The 18896-nt window shown below is 42.9% G+C and overlaps 1 protein-coding gene across 1 annotated transcript in view; it reads left to right on the top strand.

The window, feature by feature from the left end:
* Positions 1-18798, top strand: part of syt6a (synaptotagmin VIa) — a 59032-nt gene extending 40234 nt beyond the window's left edge. Inside the window, exons 2-7 of the mRNA XM_069527035.1 lie at positions 2688-3078; positions 3970-4531; positions 9312-9432; positions 10393-10564; positions 12216-12366; positions 13744-18798. Coding sequence (XP_069383136.1) covers positions 2688-3078; positions 3970-4531; positions 9312-9432; positions 10393-10564; positions 12216-12366; positions 13744-13815 — 1469 coding nt within the window. The 3' untranslated portion in view covers positions 13816-18798. The remainder of the gene's footprint in view (positions 1-2687; positions 3079-3969; positions 4532-9311; positions 9433-10392; positions 10565-12215; positions 12367-13743) is intronic.
* Positions 18799-18896: the final 98 nt, after the last annotated feature.

Here is an 18896-nt window from a genome sequence, read left to right as displayed (position 1 = left end):
AGCTTGTTTGAAAGGTTTTAAAGGAGACATATTTATTCAGGTTGATGTTTCAGGAGCTTCAGAGTTTTCGTTTTTTTAGAGGAGCTCATACCAGAGGAAAGAAAACCTCACGTTTTGTTTCATATCAAATGAATCCAGAGATATTTGTCCATCCCGCTGCAATCAGAAACTCCTTACAGCTAATTCATTATTCTTTAAAGGTGCTTATTGGACAAAATTAAAAGTTTGAGGCCCTAACTAATTCTAATTTACCAAGTGCGTGACAATATTATCCCTTCCGCTTTAAATCCCCCTAAAGCATCATGGAAACTGAGGTCCCCAAAGTTAGATTTGAGTATCCATCAAATATAATTAAGTTCAATAAGAATAAGCAGAAGACTGACAGAATCTCTTAATGTCTGTGGGGAGTCCGTTCTGTCAGACTGTGAGACCCCCTCACGTTGACGGATGGCGTCACTGAGGGAAACAAGCCAAAGTTACAAACTCAAATACACATTTCCTACCTGTCAACACACTCCGAAGCGACAGATTGTCACCACGGGGTGTTTGCTCGAGTATTTCTGTGCACAGAGCAGAGTCGGGCTCAGACAGTCCGGTGGAGATGAAGCTTTGTGGAGAGCTGTGTGAAATCTGAGATGACATGGAGAGGCTGCAGGGCCGCGGACAGTTGAGAAAATCCTCCTCGGGGATAAATCCTCCAGACTTGAAATCCTGTCCAGCGCTTGGCTAAGCTATAAATTTGCCTTAGTGGACACTCGCATTTAGTTTGAATTTTGAACGTGAAATCTCATTAATTTGGGCAATACGAGGTGGAAGGTTCTTTTTTTGAGGACTTTCGGTCATTTAAGGAGTTCAGACTTAAAGCAGTCGTCACACAAGCATTTATATAAGTTAGTTTTTAGAATTTTAAGACTTTAGACAAATCTATTTACTCGCATATTTTCATTTTGTGTTGATGCTCTGGAGCTACTTCAGATTTGTTCCTTGTCATTGGTGAGTCGTCCTCAAACACTTCTACAATACACATTTTATTTTGTGACTGTGAACTGAGCCAGTCTATGGTGCAGAGTGACGTTAGAAAACATTGTGTTCATCCTACCTGGTTCGTCTGCAGTGGAGATTTTAAAGTTAATGTTTTTTCATAAAATGAAACTGAATTTGTTTCATTACCGTTCGGGGCATTGCAGCAACAAAATAAAACAGTGTGCTTTTACTTTGCAGACAAACTGCCGAAGAGGAAGTGATTTGTGTTGCTGCCATGACGGAGATCAGGGTCCGTGAACATCTGTGTCGGTCCGATATGGTGAAATAAAGATAATCTAATGATCAGACTTTATTAAATATATGAAACTCTGCTACAGAATAAAATACACTTATTTCTATGATATTACTTTGTCATCCAGTCATAGCGATAAAAAACTGCTTGAGTTATGGTGCATTCGTATCGTACGCCCAATGTACTTGAAGAATACCTACAAGGTCACGTTGGCTGATCTATTGTCTATTGAAGTAGAAGTATCTCAATACAGCAAGTACAGTGATTTGATAAAACCAACCCAATATTTTGAATTTATTCAGTGAAATATTTCAATTTCTTCTACTAAACTCCATCTCAAAATGATTCTCCCACCACAAGTCATCTGATTTCCCAGATAAATAACAAATCAAGCTGAATAAACAACACCTCTCCTCAGAGGTTGTTGACGCTCGTGTTTTACTTTGGAGAGAAGGAGGTTGAAACAGGTAAATATGAGAAAGGCACTAATTCAATGTGCCCTGAGGCGGCGTCCTGTTATCTCTGGAGTGTTGTGCGGAGCCCGGAGTTCGGCGGGTCCTCTGAGAGGCCACAGAGGAGCTCCACGAGTTATTGTAAATAAATCTGAGCAATCGGGCTGAGAAAAGAACACTCCAGCAAAATTTAATTCAATCCTGGTGAGTGTGGAAAACACTCTCCAAGTATTAGCTGGTGAAATATATTTACTTTAAATCACGAATGGAGCGACTCGGGGAAGAATCCCAAAGGCCAGAGATACAGAGCTGTGTGCTTTCTGTGTTTGTTCTTCTTTACCCTCGGTCCTCATGAATCCTCGCAGAGCGCTCGTCAGCATTCTTGGTGTGTGTCTCCAGGTCTTTGTATTCTGTATTCTGCCCCCCCCCCCAGGAAGCACGTTCAAAATACAGGAAAATAAATGAGTTAGACTGTGCCGAGCGTTTCGTTATCTGCTTCATGTTCAAAATTCCAGACCAAGCGTTTTGACATCTTGGAATTATTCCCATGAGCCTTTTTTTTATTCAAACAGATTATATCATTAGCTTGTTTCTCTCTTTGTTTAACTGTTTGTGAAACGATAGTGTGCGTGTGTGTGTGTGTGTGTGTGTGTGTGTGTGTGTGTGTGTGCGTGGCTGCACACAGTTGAATTATGTTTACATTATTATGCTACCATGCTTTTCTTATCCCTTGGCTGAACTGCAGACTAATGGAGGTTGCTTTAATATTTATGAAGCTCATCTCTCCGTACACTTGGCTCGCTGTCCTCAGTCTCGTATAAAAAGCACAAGACCGTTTGAAAACTCGCTCTAATCGAAAGTCTCTTTCTTTCTCTCCCCTCTCTCTCACCCTTGTAATCACCATCTGTTTGTCCATATTGTGTGATCCTCTGTTCCTGGTCCCCGCCGCTCGCCACCAGACGCTACTTTTGGCCTCCTGCTCGGTGTGTTTGTGGTCTGCGGCTTGGCTCTGCTGGGCCTCCTCACATTCGTCTCCTGGAAGCTTTGCTGGGTGCCTTGGCGGAATAAGTCCCACTTCCCCAGTCCGTCGCTCACCCCGGCCTGCGGCCCGCAGCACTGCCCTCTCCCGCCGCCTCCCCCGTCGCCCAGCTCCCAGCAGCCGCCAGTCACCATGGCGACAGAGAAGGTGAAGGACCCCGTGGGCTCAATGGGTTTCCTGGAGGCTGCAGTGAAGATAAGCCATACATCTCCTGACATCCCCACTGATGTGCAGCTCTCCATGAGGGAGCACTTCCTGCGCCGCACGCAACGCATGCAGAGACAAACCACTGAGCCAACTTCCTCCACTCGGTTAGTCACATGCACTGTATGTACTGCGTGATGTGCTTATCCATGTGTAAACAGGCTTCGGGCTACATGCAAACATGCCCGTGTGCACATATAAGTAGAATTTAAGAGAACCCAACAATTACAGTTAATACATCGTTAATGAGGTAGATATTTTCTATCCAGGCAATTTGCTTCCTACAAAGTTAATTAAAATAAATACTGTAGATTGTGTTGCTCTCTGCCTCAGAGGCTTCTCTTTGCAGGTCATTATTGTGAAGCTAATTACATGCTGATGGCTTCTTTATGAGTATTAATTAAATATAGCGGATTAAAAAAAAAAACATTTGCTTTTGCGTTACTCGCAGAACTTTACGGCAGGAAACGTCTGCACATTGAGGTCAGGACTTTCTCCGGAGTTTCACACATTGTTAGTGAAAGTTTACACGTTTACGCTAACACAGAAAACTGGAGCATTCAGGTGAGGGCTGGCACAAAATGCAGGAGGTTGTGTTTTTGTTTCCAGCACATTGACAACGGCATCCGGCGTCATCTAAGATGTATATTCCCAGAATATTATAAGACTGTCGTGAGAACAGAGAAGCTTTCAAGGGTAAATGTTTTCATGCATTTTTAAAAACAATATTAATACAGGCCACAGGGCACAAGTTATTTCCTCCCACTCAGGAAATAACTCCGCTACCGTCGGCTGTTGTCTTTGATATTTTGAATCTTTACCCGCAGATGTGAGGAGACAGGAGTCGATCGTTGTCCTTTGTCAGTGCGAGTTCTTTGAGGTCAACCCTTAAATTCAAAGCCATGCCGAGTTTCCCTCTTCATCGTCACTACAGCTCCTCCACACGACCCACAGCGACTCCCCGTCACTCTGTCTTTCTGCTTCTTCTGTCCCCGCAGGCACAATTCATTCAAAAGACACCTGCCCAGGCAGATGCAGGTAGGAAGTTTCGACATGGGAAATGACTTCATGTTGGACAAAGAAGAGAAGCCCACCAGCATCGGCCGCATCCAGCCAGAGCTCTACCAACAGAAGACCCAGGAATCGGAGGAATCGTCCAAGAACGGCAGCAGCAAAAACTGTGGCAGGATTAACTTCTCTCTCAAGTACGACTACGAAAACGAGGCCCTCTTAGTCAACATCATCAAGGCAGTGGACCTGCCCGCCAAGGACTTGTGCGGCACATCTGATCCTTACGTGAAGGTCTACCTTCTCCCTGACCGCAAGAAGTTCCAGACCCGCGTCCACCGGAAAACACTCAACCCCACATTCAGCGAAAGCTTCCAGTTCCCTGTGCCTTACGATGAGCTGGCGGTCAGGAAGCTGCACATGAGCGTCTTTGACTTTGATCGGTTTTCCCGGCACGATATGATCGGGGAGGTGGTGCTGGACAACTTGTTTGAGACGTCAGACCTCTCCAGGGAGACAAACATATGGAGGGACATCCAATACGCCACCAGTGTAAGAATCTATCTGATATTTCTTCTGTTTCTTGTACATTCAGTATCAAATATCAGCCCGGTAAACTCTGGTGCACTTACAGATCTATACACACGAGCGTCTGACTAATTCATTGGTCGGCTGATAAAAACAGGCCGATATGAGCTTTTCACAGACAAACTGACGTTTGCGTTTCTGTTTGCCGATATGAAAACTTTTATTTTCCAGAATAAACAATACAGAAAATATGTTGCAGTGGCCGTAAACCTGGGTGTTTGGACGCGGCTGTTTGTTTGGCCTGTGGTGATGCTGGTTTCAGCTTTTTCTTTTTGAAACTGTAAAAGTGACCCTGCAGTAAATGAGCTGCAGCAAATAAAGACCTGCTGTTGAAGTCAGTCCTCAGAACCTGAAGCGGTGGTGCAGCTCAAGTCCATTATCAGTCTGGCTTTAATACAAACCGTATCAGTTAAATGTTTGGATGTATTACAAGAGGAAATTCTCTCTCTTCATTCATTCATTCATTTATTCAGGTTTATTGAAAAGAGGAAGTATGAATTGAGTTGTTGGTATTTCGGTGGAAAATGAGTCTTAGACAAGGTGCAGAGAAGAGCTGCCTCGGTCGGTCTGTGGCTCTCCATCACTCCTTTGTGTGATCGTCAAATTGAATATTTATTAGCGTCAAGGCAACAGGCTCTCTGTAACATAAAGTGAGCAAGTGTGTGTGTGTGTGTGTGTGGAGGAACAAAGAGTCAGTGTGCCGAGTCATGTGGAATAATTATGTAAATGCACAGAACAATATGTACAGGAGACGTCTTCGTGCTTGGTCTCTCGGCTCAAATCGATGCGGATGTTGAAACTTCTCCCACTTAGAGGGAAGCAAGAGTCAGAGGCGTCGGGCGGACGTTGGGTTCAGGAGCATGCCAAGTCACTTTGGGGGGTGTGGGGGGGCCCAGGCAAAAGGGAGGGGGTCAGAAGGGAGGGGGTCAGATCATGGTGTCGATTCAGTTTCCTGTACGTTGTCGATCATAGAATTTTAGCAGGTTCTCACAAATTTGTCGTGATGAGCTGTTCTTGGGGAGCGGCTCATCACGACAATGATGACAATTTGGAAATTCTGTTGGTTTGGTGTGTCGTGTGCAGGCGTGAAGGAGTATGTCGTGTAGCGGCAGACTTGAGTTAGTGGTTTACCTCGAGTGTTTCCTGTTCCTTCGTCCAAAAAAAGAAACAAATCTGAACAAAGTCGACTTGACAGATGTCGGACTAACAGACGAAGACTCTGTTCAACAGTCGCTCAACAAAGTCGACACCTCAATGTGAACCTGAACGTCCTTTTTCACAGCAGACATTCTGGCACGTCATGGCAGGAAAAGCACAGGTGTCCTGGATAAATTAAGAACGACAACATTCTGTTCAGGTGAAGCGGCTCCAGGCTCCTGTGGTGTCGCCTGCGTGGATCATCATGAACACATTGTGATTCAGCTGTGCTGCTCTGACGAGGTCCATGCTCGACCTTACATTCGTCAGTTTGATGATTTTTACTGACAAGAACAAACAAAGTACTTCAAGAATAATATAATAATCTTTAAAATATTCACTTTCCACCCAGTAGATTAAATCAACGTCAGATAACAACAGGTAATGTGGTTTAAGCCTCATTTATGCTGCCAGTATGTATAAGTGTGCTCCGACTGACTTTGGTTGTCTGGCTTGAACTATTGGCTGCGAGCACGGTGGTACATCGGTTTCCGTATTAACTTGAGTTTAAATTAGTCTTAAAGCAGAAATATCAAAATACAGTATCTACAACATAGATGATCAATATTTCATGATGATGTTAATGTGATATTTCACATTAACAGTATCCACACCCACAAATAGATAGTTTCATGTATCACTGAATAATTTAAAGCCTCCTAAAGTCACAGCCGTTTATATTTTTCTATTCTGTAAGATGAATAAATATCTCCTGTAGGGCTCCGTACCAATCAGCAAAAACAAGTTTAGAAAGTTTGTGTCTGTGTGTGTGTGTGTGTGTAAAATCCTGCCCCCAGCCCTGCAATGTGAAGCACATCACTAGAAATGCATCTCTCAGCAAAAGCATTAGGATTCAGATCCACAGCTCAGGATTTTTATTGGACATAAACATAATTGGCACTTCTTAAAATACATAAAGGGACTCGCTGCAGTCACAACACCTCGAACACGAGGATATTTCTGTCTCGCAGTTTACTCCTGTAATTGTTTTCCTGTTGGCTTCGTTACTTGTTGATGTCCAGGGGCCGCTTTCGGGAACTCTCTGTGCCAATGTTATCTGGCTCCGTGTTTGTTCTCTTAGAGCGCTCGTCACATTTTCACCTCCTCGCTGCCTTCACATCAGACGGCTTCCCCTCCCTCCGGTTGTTGAACTTGAGCTTCTTTCAAGGATCGTTCGATAATCTCATACGTTATTGCTTAGGAGGCAGAAAGGCGAGGGTACTCTGCCTGGCACGCAAACTTTATCGAACCACCGAATGATTTTATGACAAAGTCCCTTGCTCACATTAAAGTCAAGATTGGCAGCATAAAGAATGCACAGATGGTGGGATTTTAGTTGAAACAAAAACACGGTGAAAAGTGGTGTGTAATGAAAGTTTTGGGTCAGATGAAGACTTGACTTTAAAAACACTGTGCAGCTTAATGAGAATCAATCAGGGGGAGGAGAAGCAGCAGATTCCTTCAGTTCATAGATCAAGGATCATCGATAACATCAACCTACAAACATTACTAAGATAAAGAATCGGTAGATATCGACCTCAGGCATTTTCTCATGCGTTCTTTCAATCTTAACATTTATTATGTGAAGGTTTTTACATGTTAATCAGTGGCCAGGATAAATGATCTACTGTGGAAGTGACTAAACACAAAGAGGGTTCCATGTAAATCCAGAAAACGACTAATAAGGAAGAAATATCAGACTAAAGGTCGACCAATCAGGAGTCAGTCTCAGCTGTCAATATTTGATATCATCAAGTAACTGATTAAACTTTACAGAAACATACATCAGTGTCTGATTCGATCTACATTTGAACTTTTTAGTTTGGTTCATGACAAAGATAAGTTGGAGGAATTCATCCTTTTGGGAACATTAAAAGTCTTTAAAAAGTTTCGTGACGTAATCCATGAGGTGTTTGCTGAATTAGATTGATGAGCCTGGACCGGCCGACACCGTCCACCGAGCAAACGTGGCTGAAAACAGCTCAGGCGATGACCTGCAACAAGCCAGCCTGCGTTTTCTACGAGCGCAATCAAAGTGTCACTTCGTTGCTTTTACAACACTCGACATTTCTGCTGCGCTCTCACATTATGGCCGCACCTTCACACCCTTCAAACCGAATCTCACTTCCACAGCAGTGAAAGCCGAAGTGCAAGCGGTGAGAGCACGAGAGGAGACGTTAAGAAGCGCGCACTCACACAGAAGACGAGTCGGGATTTGCCAATCAGTGCGGCTCTCTCTCTCTGAGCTCATTCAGAGTGATTAGGGGCGTGCACGACCTCGATACTGTTTCTAGGATGGAGCTAAGAACTCACACGGGACAGATAACAGGAGTCTGATTCCACCTGAGGGTTTTATCACACGCTGGACTGTGTTTACACAAGTGAACGTCGATGTTTCAGTCGGTAGTCAGGCTGCGCGTCTCGAAAATAATTCAAACCATAGAATCCGTCTGATTTCTGACGACACCTGATGATAAAAACCTCTGAACAAAACGCTTCACTGACACTTGTTGATTTTGTGGCTAATTGGTTTACGTTCTGTTTCGATTGCTGGGTTGTAAATTTCCTCTGATGATAATCATGTGGAAACAACAGAAATTAGGCTTTTTAATTATCTAAATCATCTGTTTTGGTAAAATACACACAGTTGATTGGCTTTGATTTCAGAATCTCTGGATAAACCCAAGTTGTTCAGCCTCATCCATCTATTATCTCCTCCTCCGAGGGTCACTGGGAGGGGAAGCTGGAGCCAGTCCCAGCTGGCAGTGGGTGAGAGGCGGGGCTCACCCCGGCCAGTCCATTACAGGGCCGACATCCTGACCTTGTATTAACACCTGACAGATCCAATCATCATCCTTCACATGTGGCATCTGCATTCACACCGCGAAAAGAATGTCGCCGGGTCCGAACGGGGTCACAGAGACAAACCACCACCATTGACACCCACGGGCGATTTAGGCTTCGTCCATAACTTTTGGTTTGAGCAGTTCTCTGCTGTTTTTTTCATCAACATTTTTTTCCAACTTTACATTTTTTTTATCTCCAATGTTCAAATATGTCTTGAGTAAGAATCTCAGCATTACCCATAATGCTTTACTACCTGAAAAAGAGACGCACGCAATCCTTAAGCCTGTAAAGTCTCAGAGTTTGGGTTGACACTGATTTGCTGTCTCGCCTCAAGTTAGATGAGAAGATTGATTTTATGTCTGTGCATTCATTATGGAGCTACAGTCTTCTGTGGATACTTAGATACTTAAGTATGAACTTATTCCACTAGAAATGAGAGTGGCATCAAACCTCTCATCATAATATCTGTACCACTGTGCTCGTTCCCTGTGATCATAGGTGAGAATGATGTAACTGCAGGACACCGGTTTATTGATATTATATTAGTTTCTCTTGTTCTGACAATGAACAAAATATCTTCTTTATCCCAGAAAGACTTTGAGAAAGAGACTGTGGAGTGTGCTGAATATAAATGTGACACTGAAGGAGATTCTCTTCTCCGTGCGTCTGTGTGTGTGTGTGTGTGTGCGTGTCCTTGCAGGAAAGCGTTGACCTTGGAGAGATCATGTTTTCACTGTGCTACCTGCCGACCGCCGGCAGACTCACACTGACCGTCATCAAGTGCAGGAACCTCAAGGCCATGGACATCACTGGATACTCAGGTATGTTCCATGTGTGCACTGGAGCTGTGTGTTCGTGTGATTCACCTCCAGCTGCAGACACACACACACACACACACAGCCGCCCTTTGAATATCCAATTGTAAGTGTGTCAGATACAATGAACAAACAGTGGAGAGCCACTTCTACCGCTGCGTTCTGTTTATTTCAGCCGCAATTAATATTCATCACTTGCGACGTTAAGACGTTGTCAGCACATTGTTGCAGGCGCGCTGTTTATTTTAATAGACTTGCTGTTCCACTTCTCCGTTCCCTGTTTCCCTAAAAACACAGATATCACTTGTACGATGTGACATTTATTGTGCATTAAATACCAGGGTTCAGACTCCAATGTGACGTTTTTCCTGCCGTGTTTAATGACATTTCATGATCCTAAAGTGAGTCACAGTTTTAATCCCCTCGAGTTTTTAGGGGTTTAGCTGTCTGCCATTATTCCAGTCTGTGCCTCGTAAACCCGCAGCTTCCAGATTGTGCCTCCGAGCACATTGGGTTCCAAAGCAAGCGCTCTGGTTTGTTGTTATAGATTCAGGGCGGCTTACGTCGCTCCAAAACGCAGCATAATGGATCATACAGGCTATTTGCCGCCGTCGGATGAAGATTGAAATCAGCATTCATCAGGAAGCTTTCAAAGTCATGCTACTTAAGCTATCCATGGCCTCCCATCTTCTCTGTTTACACAGGGCGTTGCCTCATCTTCATTTATTGCACGTTGCTGATGCCAGGTCCTCCGGGGTTTCACTCGTGCTTATGTTAAAACACACACTGAGTGATGAAATAGGCCACTGACGGCTCGGTCTTGACGGGCGTCTTTCAACTGTTAAAGTCAAAGCAAACACAGGAAAAGCTTTGTCTCCCAGAGGCCCGATCTTCATGCTAATCAAGGCTCCTGCAGATTCCTCAGTGAGACTCAGTGATATTTTTATGTCTGTTCTCACCCTTTAGATCCGTATGTCAAAGTGTCGCTCATATGCGACGGCAGACGTTTGAAAAAGAAGAAGACGAGCATTAAGAAGAACACTCTGAACCCCACCTACAACGAGGCCATCATCTTCGACATCCCGCCCGACAGCATGGACCACGTCAGCCTGCACATCTCCGTCATGGACTACGATTTGTACGTACAAACTCCAGCCGACACGATCAGTCGACTAATCAACGAGTCGAACAGCTGGTTTGTTAATTTACTGATGGATTCGGACTTTGACTTAATATAAAGATGGAGGATATGACAACTCCCAAACCATCCTGATCATCCCCCAGTGGCTGGCTGCAGTACAGGTCCGGTCTCCTCCACGTTAAAGGATGGGACATGCTCCAAGCTAAAAAGTCAAAGTACATGTTAAATATTTTTTTTCCCAACGATGGTTTCTGTCAATTTAGGCTGATCTTATATTTGATATTATTTGATGCATTAAAATCAGATTGAAACGTCATTTTAGTAAAACAGGAGAAAGTTGAGACGCAGCTTCTGTCTTCATCTATTGTCTTTTCAAAAATAATGAGAAAAATGCCAATTAAACTCTGGTTCAAGGATCTACAACGAGAAACTTTGCTTTGATTCTTAATCTTAATATAAGATTGAACAAAACAAGTCGTTGAAAATGTCCCCGTGGACTCTGGACAGCTGTGATGGCATTTGTTGACATTTCGTGGAATAATTTATTTAGTCAATAAAGAAAAATAACAGATAATTGTTTCTGGCGCAGCAAAAATAGAAGCGCTCTGTAAAACTTACAAGTTGGTAATATTCAAATTAATTAAGTTCAAGTTAGCAAGTTATATCAACACAATGTCTTTGGTGATGAAGTAGTGCAAATTTAATTTAGCACAAATCTGAAAATACTAAACAAACCACGAGAAAAGCAAATAGAAATTATTTTTAAAATTAGTTTCGGTTATTGTAACTTCACTTGGATGTTGGACGTGTTTCTTTGCAGAGCGATGTACGAGTTTCACACTGAGGGACGTTCCTCTGCGCTCACCTTGAATTTAAAATATTACTTTAATACGATCATAGTCCAGTAAAATACAAAAGTAGAAACTTAAAAGTATTTGCAGTGTGTTTGTGTTTTCAGTGAGAGAGACGGGAGGTTTTTACTATTTAATGATATTTAACAAGGTTGAACTTTATTTTGTGGCAAAGCATCATTAATTATTAGAAGCACTGAAACATGCATGAAGTTAATCCTACAAAGATTCAGATCATCCCTCGTGTTCAATGTTGCATTTCTACAGAGAAAAGCTCATTTACTACCCTTATATTTACGAAGCTCCAACAGGAGAGCGAGGGAGGTGGACACGGTGCGGAGAGCTGACAGAAAGAGAACGGGCGAGTTAAAGGTCAGACTCAAAAGGTCAGACTGAACTGTGTTCTATAAAAGGAGCAGACACTCCCTGGATTAAAAACACAGCTCCTTGCGTCGTCTGCTTTTATGCTGGGATTAAATCAGCTCCCGCTAATAATCTACGGATTATTGTGAAGGAGAACAAAGTCTGCTCCCGTTTATACTTCAGACGTGGTTAATAGGGGCGGAGATCTGCTCTGTTGGCCTTCGTGGGATGAGTCAAGTCCAGTGTCACATCAGGGACAGTTGGCGGCAGATTTCGCTGCATCAATCGAGAGGACGTCCAGATGCAGATTTGTGTCTCCTTCGATTACAAGACGTCCTTTGTGCAATTACAAACAATAATCTGATGTAGGAGATGTCGTGTCAGGTTGAATCAGACGTGTTCATACGTGTATTTATATGTGTTTGTCCCCACAGGGTAGGTCATAATGAGATCATTGGTGTGATGCGGGTTGGGTGCAGCGCCGAGGGGCTCAGCAGGGACCACTGGAACGAAATGCTGGCTTATCCACGCAAACCCATTGCACACTGGCACCCCCTGCTGGAGTCTAAGAAATCCGAGAAGGAGGTAGGTTCAAGACCGGATTATTCCGTGTGTGTTTCTCATGTGGAATGAGGAATCAGGGACTTAACTGGTAACTCTCAGGTGATGCGCTGCTCCGGGGCCGACGCTTCAGATGGTTGCAGCGGCACACAGCTCGTGTTGTCGATTAAGGTGCAGCGACTGTAATCCTGCTCTGACACACATCCCAGGAAAATCTGAACACACAATACACACATTTTTTTCAAGTCAGTGCGTCTGATCCTAAGTCCAGAATGAAAATGTGGTAAACCCGCCGAGAAGTAATTGAGAAAATGATGCTCTTTTATTTACTCCACTATCAAAGTGATCCATGCAGTAAAACTACTAAGAGCCAGTGGTGGAGGAAGAACTTTTGACTTCAGTAAAAGTACAAAAAAACTGACAAAAACCACATGAACTCTTTTACCCTCGTTTCAAATATACCTCAATTATTAAAAGTACTCGTAAACGGTAATGTATCCCCTAATGCAACAGTCAAATGCATCACTAATTGAGTATTTTCTGTTTAAGGCCCTGACACGTCATCAGGAGTCGTCCATGTAAATAGATGCGGCAGAAAGTTTCATTTTAATTACGTTGTCTAGATCTTAAATTAACCAATGCTATCGCCTGCAGTTACTAAAGTTACAAACCTATAATATCCAAATAACATCTGTGTTAACGCAGGTGATCCTGCTTTCCCTCTTTACTATGGCAGTTATGGCGCGATGCCATTTACCATTCATCCGAAGGGAAATTGAAAAGCTGGGATACTCTGCGTTGTCTCACACATAAATCAAAAGCACACAGCTTCAGGCTACGAGCAGCGGTTGAGTATGCCGCCCTGCCAGGATGCTTTATTATTAGAGGAGTAGTTGTGTTCAGTAACCTTGCTGCTGTACGCTATAGTTAAATTAAGCACATCATGTATCTTCAGGTAGGGGAATGAAATTACGTCAGAATACGGGATTATCGTGCATAAATCATTCAATAACGATGTAGCGTTAGCATGCTAGCTACCGAGACAATGACAACCCGTTCACGTCTCCTTAAACATCGTGGAATTGTATTTCCAAAGCTTTGAAATGAGGCAGATAATAACTTTCTATTAACATGAATTGTTTTATAGAATATTTATATTCATCACCTCTCTACAATTTAATATTCTGAATTAATATATTAGGATTTTCCTCCATTATCTTAATGTGTCTTCTTCTTCTTCTTAATATTATTATATATTATATTATTCTCCTCATGTTCCTGTTTCCCAGTCTCTCTCCTCAGGGCAGATATTTCCTGTGTTGTGACCTGACAGTGACACTGCTGTAAAAATAAGCAGTGTGTGCCCCATGAATCATCGCCTTGTGTCTCTGTGTCCTGCAGTGGAAGGCGAGGACGGCCAGCTTCGACAGCCAGGGCTCCTGCCCCTCGCCCCGGCCCCCCGCCAGCCCCTGAGCAGAGCCACCTGTGACCCGGCAGCCCAGAAGGGGGTTTCCTCCCTCCTGCTGATCCACGTCCTGTCTGTCTGATTGAGGAGAAACACAACCCCTCTGTCTCTTTCCCTCTCTCTCCTTCTCTGTCCTCCGTCCTTCGAGTCTAGTCCCAGAGCACTCTCCCCAGAACTGATCTAGGACCACCGTCAGTCGACTAGTTGTGTGAAGCACTTCGTCTTTTCAGGTTTTAGGGTCTCTGATTTGCGACGTGGGTCTTGCGTTGACCCGTGTCGTCCTCAGAAGAGCCTGGCTGGACATTTAATATTGAGCTGTCCAGGGCCGAGCAGATCTCAGAGACTTTCCAAACGCTGACTGTTTGGCTGCAGAGACTCTTTGATGGAAAAGCCCAGCTGGGTATCGCTCGCTGGGAGCAGCAGGGAGGCTGAGGACACGTTCGGGGTTGAAGGACAGACTTCAAAACTCCGCAGCTCTCTCACGTTGAATTTTCCAGAGCTGAATTAGCATAAAACAATTCCGAACTGTAGCATTTTGGAACCATTAGATGTAAAAACCGCTCCGTCAGGCATCGTTTGTGAATAACATAAGTGAGGTGATTTTCAGAGCTCCAGCTGAGCTTCCAGTCTCTTCAGCGACTCGAGCGATTAGCTGATCTCCGTCGTATCGAGGCCCAAAGGAAAACATTCTCGAACTTGGCGATTTAGAAGCTTTTACGCGAGCGGCCGTGACGAAACAGTTTTGCAGAATGAATAAGAAGAAGAAAGAAAAACAGGATCATTGGTTTTTTTTTTTTCTAAACAACTGCAGTGTTGTTTTTCTGATTTCAGCTTTTGTCAGTTCACAATGTTAGAAGGTTGAATTCCCTGTTAAAGGCACAAACAGCTCATCGTATATAACTAGAAGCTGAAAAGACAAGATTTTAAAAGAGATGGTGGGAAAAGCTTTTCTGTGAACAGGGACATTGTGAGCACACGTTACACACCTTTACCTCTCCTCCGTTTTTTTGACGTTCGCTTTAGAGCAATCTCACCCTTTTCTTCCAATAAAAACTCACTCAAACACTCATCCGTCAGACAAACTCTCCTCGAAAGCACCTTTTTTCATCTTTTTCTGAACCGGTGGATGTGGATAGTTTCATGTGCAGCCTCGTCTGCCGGTTTCCTTTTGTTCCATACAGAAAAAGAAGCGATGATGGGTATAGATTTAAAAAAAAAAACAAACAGACATTTTGAATATATGTAGCCTTGTTGGTGGTGATGAGAAAAACCTAAACTCCTAAACATGCAACTTTCTTCATATTTATCCTGTCGTTTATCGTTGTACAGGGAGAACGTGTGGCACGTGGAATATTTCTTGACATGAGGAGGAAAATGCAGTTTTCTTTGATTCCCTTGAATCCTTTGCTCTACTTATGATAACTTTAGTGTTTGTTAAAAGATGCACAGAATATTCACAGATCTGCTGCCAACTCATCTGCTGCTGTGGCAGATGGTGGATATTTGACTCTACGGGCAATGAAGCCATGGAAAATAACTAGGAAATAAGTTGAAAATTTCAAACAAGCCACGGATACGCACCAATCGGTGCCAGTTAAGGTCTGAGTTACTGTTTTCTACCTGATTCAGTAGTTCTATATAACTTTGTGATGAGAACAAATGTTATTTTCCTCCAGGTTAACCTCCAGTAGTCGTTTCATTTTGCTGCAGGCATCATCGTCATTGAATGCGAGCGCACACACACACACACACACACACACACACACACAGATGGAAAACAACAAATACCTTGGGTCGAATTTTAAAAAGTAGTTTTTTGTACCATGAACAAAACAATTTAAAAAAAAAACCAATGAGAGGAAAATGTTTGATATCCCATGAAAGAAAGTAAATCATGTGTTCTGGACACGTCCCAGGATTTGTTTGTTGTTGTTGTGTGTGTTTGTGGCCATTTGTCAAACTGTGATCGATGCTGAGCCGATCACTTTGACGTGTGTTTAGATTTATTGTGTGGGAGGAGTAACGCAGGAGTATTGACGGACTAATGACTTTCAGAAAACTCATCACTTTGTCTCGCTTATCATTTGTCAGAGAGAGAAAAAAAAAAAAAAGAGTCACCAGGCTGAAATGTGGCTGAAAAAATCTTATATTTACACATTTGATTTTAACGAACGGAGCTTCGGCTGCTTAAACTGCAACTAATATGCAGTTTTGCACAAATGTAACACATCTGGCATTTACTGCATTTAGCGTGTGGTATATTTTCCAAACTCAGTCGACATCATCTCATCACTGTTGCTGTTGAGGGAAGCGTTTGTGCATTGAATCATTTAATCTGTGTCGTGTGTTGACGTTCGGGGACAGAAAGATGTCATTTCTCTGTACTTAGCCAGAGCTAATGTGATATATTGTGTGGATTTTTATTCGTAATTAGAATTAGCTTCAGCCATTTGCACAAATCTGATCCAAATTTCTAGAAATTAAACGGCATCTCCACCAACTAGTGTAAAGATTGATTCAGGTATATGGAGAATAACGTGACGATCACCTGTTGGTCAGAGATCTGATGTTTCGTCTGCTGCTATTTTCTCATTTCTCCGTCGAAGCGTCGGTGGATGTTCACGTCTCAGATTTATTCTCTGAATCTGTTTCTGGATTTGCTCTTTGATGCATTTCGATTTTACCGATTCACGAAATTTTCCCGATTCAACGCAGAAGAATCTTGCGATTATTGAATTCCCAGTGTCTCCACTCTGTGTCTTTCTGTGCAAATTAAAAAATGGGTGGACGGAAACACTTTTCATTTATTTACATGCAAATAGAATTGAAATGAACTGGAACCTGCTCAGAGTTCAGTTTATGACCTTATTAAACTTTCTGACGTTGGAAGTTATTATATAAATTAGCTGAAATGTAATTTACACAATGGTTCATCACTTTTTCGTGTCCCCTGGAAACAGTTTCTGTTTTCTGTGTTGTAGACTTACCTTGTTTTCATTTATTCTGAAACGCTCCTTATGTGTGTCTCTTGCTTTTGTGTCCTCTTCCCCGTCTTTGTCCTGTTTCCTTGTGATTGTTTGCACCTGTTGTTGTGTTTCTCAATGTGTTTAATTACGAACACGACAACTCTGCCTCTCTAACGTCTCTTTGTTTCCTTTTGACTGTGTCGGGTTCAGTTTCTGGTTTCTGGTCCAGTTGGTTCATTTCAGTCCTGTTTGTTCCTCCCTGTTCTGCTGCTTGAGTTTTCTGGTATAATTGAATTGTCTGTTTTCTTCCCGTCCTTCAAAGACTCTAAGCTTGTTTAGTTCTTCGCTGAATTCACCGGCCTTTGCTTCAGTGGCTGCGTTTGGGTTCTCCTTGCTAGAACACGACATTAACCTGCAGCGTGCTCCTGCATTGTGTTGCATTGGGATTAATTGCATCACAAATAACTTGATTTGCATTAATTTTCACTATTGATCTCCTATAGTTTCTCACTGCAATGTCAAATGTAAGCATTAGAGCCACAGGCACAGTCACAAGCTGCTGGATTTCTAAACACTGATATCACATAGTGAGGTCAAGTTTTCTATCCCGAGTTACTTATAATGAAAGAAAAACCCAGAGTCTTAATGAAAATACTATATGGCCGCGATAAACATTATTTTTCTTCCAGGTTTCATGCTCCACTAGAAATTGTTATTTAATTTTCTATATATTTTTTGCTGTAATTGGCAAACACAGATAGAATCGGTTCGTTCAGGCCAGAACATGCTCCAGAGTCGATGTGATATCAGGCAGGAAAAGTGCAAACTGGGTAAAACTTGTACTGATAATGTCTTTTTGATGCGAGGACCATTTATTGAACAGAATTCAGTTTCGTGTTATCTCAACAGCAGCAACTTTAATCTCATCTGCAGCCGCGTTCTTGGCCGTAGACTCGTCTAGACTGCTGGTGCCTCGCTCAGCAGCAGAGGACGAGCAAAAGTACACGCCAAACTGTTACAGAACGCAGTACATCGCACACACTGTGTATCACAGAGTTTGTGAAACTGTCATTGGCCAGACGTGAAGACGAGATGCGTTCAGCAGACCCTGCCGGATCTGTTTTAGCCATTTCCTCCGCGGGTTCGTTTACCCAGAGCGAGCGAGCTGTTTAGCGGCCCAGTGTGTGTGTGGGAGAGTGAGACGACAGCTGATGATGGGTGGACGGGTCAGCATCTACAGAGCAGTGGCATTTCTCTAATTGGCACTTGTTATAGGCGAGAGTGAGTCAGTGCATTATTGTTTGTGCTTGGCGTAATCCACGCCGGCATCCGCAGCCCTCCACGGATGTGACGGTTTAGAGATTCGCTCTCATTCACGCGGTTGTTTTGACGGTGAACTTCCTCTCTGCTCTACTGGCATCACTCATAGGTTTTCAATACTTTATTTAAATGTAAAAATCTGAACAAGCGGTTGAAAAGCAGTTTCTGTTCCACCTCTTGTTTAAAGAAAAGAAAAAAACACGTGCTTTATGATGGTCATATATTTCTGTGGTGTGTTTTCATTGTAGAAGAAACCTGTTAAATCAATTGCCTCCGTTTATCGACTGTTTCAAAACCCTCTAGCTTTGCCTAATATTGTAATGTTTCTTGATATGATCTTGTATCCCTTCTAACTGTTATGATAGCACTGAATTTACAATTTTTTTATTGAGCATTTTGTATCTGTAATTATAGAAATGTTTGAGAAAACGTTCTGGTTGATGGACATCGACAGTTAGTTCAGACAAGTCTGTTACGAGTTCACTTTAGATTCTAGATTATTATCAGGACTCAAGTGAGGCCAGTGTGTAATAAAGTCAAATGAAATAGCACAGCAGCCATAAATCCTCGTTCTTTGGTTTCAACAGGTCTGATAATCGACAGCAGACCGGAGTTTGTTCTGTTCTCTCCCATGCAGTGTGACGTGTTATCGGTTCTGTGACAGGATTTTCTTTTTTCTTTGATTAAAAGACTTATGCAAAATGAGCTCGGCGTTTGTGAGTTTTGTGGCAAGCACGCAACACAATAACACCACAGCGAGTGGCTTAACAAGCAGGAGGGGACACGAAGGAAATGAGATTCCC

Source organism: Paralichthys olivaceus, chromosome 6 (genome assembly GCF_024713975.1).
Source record: "Paralichthys olivaceus isolate ysfri-2021 chromosome 6, ASM2471397v2, whole genome shotgun sequence".
NCBI classification, from domain to species: domain Eukaryota; kingdom Metazoa; phylum Chordata; class Actinopteri; order Pleuronectiformes; family Paralichthyidae; genus Paralichthys; species Paralichthys olivaceus.
Note: the sequence above shows the minus strand (reverse complement) of the source record. Positions and strands in the feature narration are given on the sequence as shown.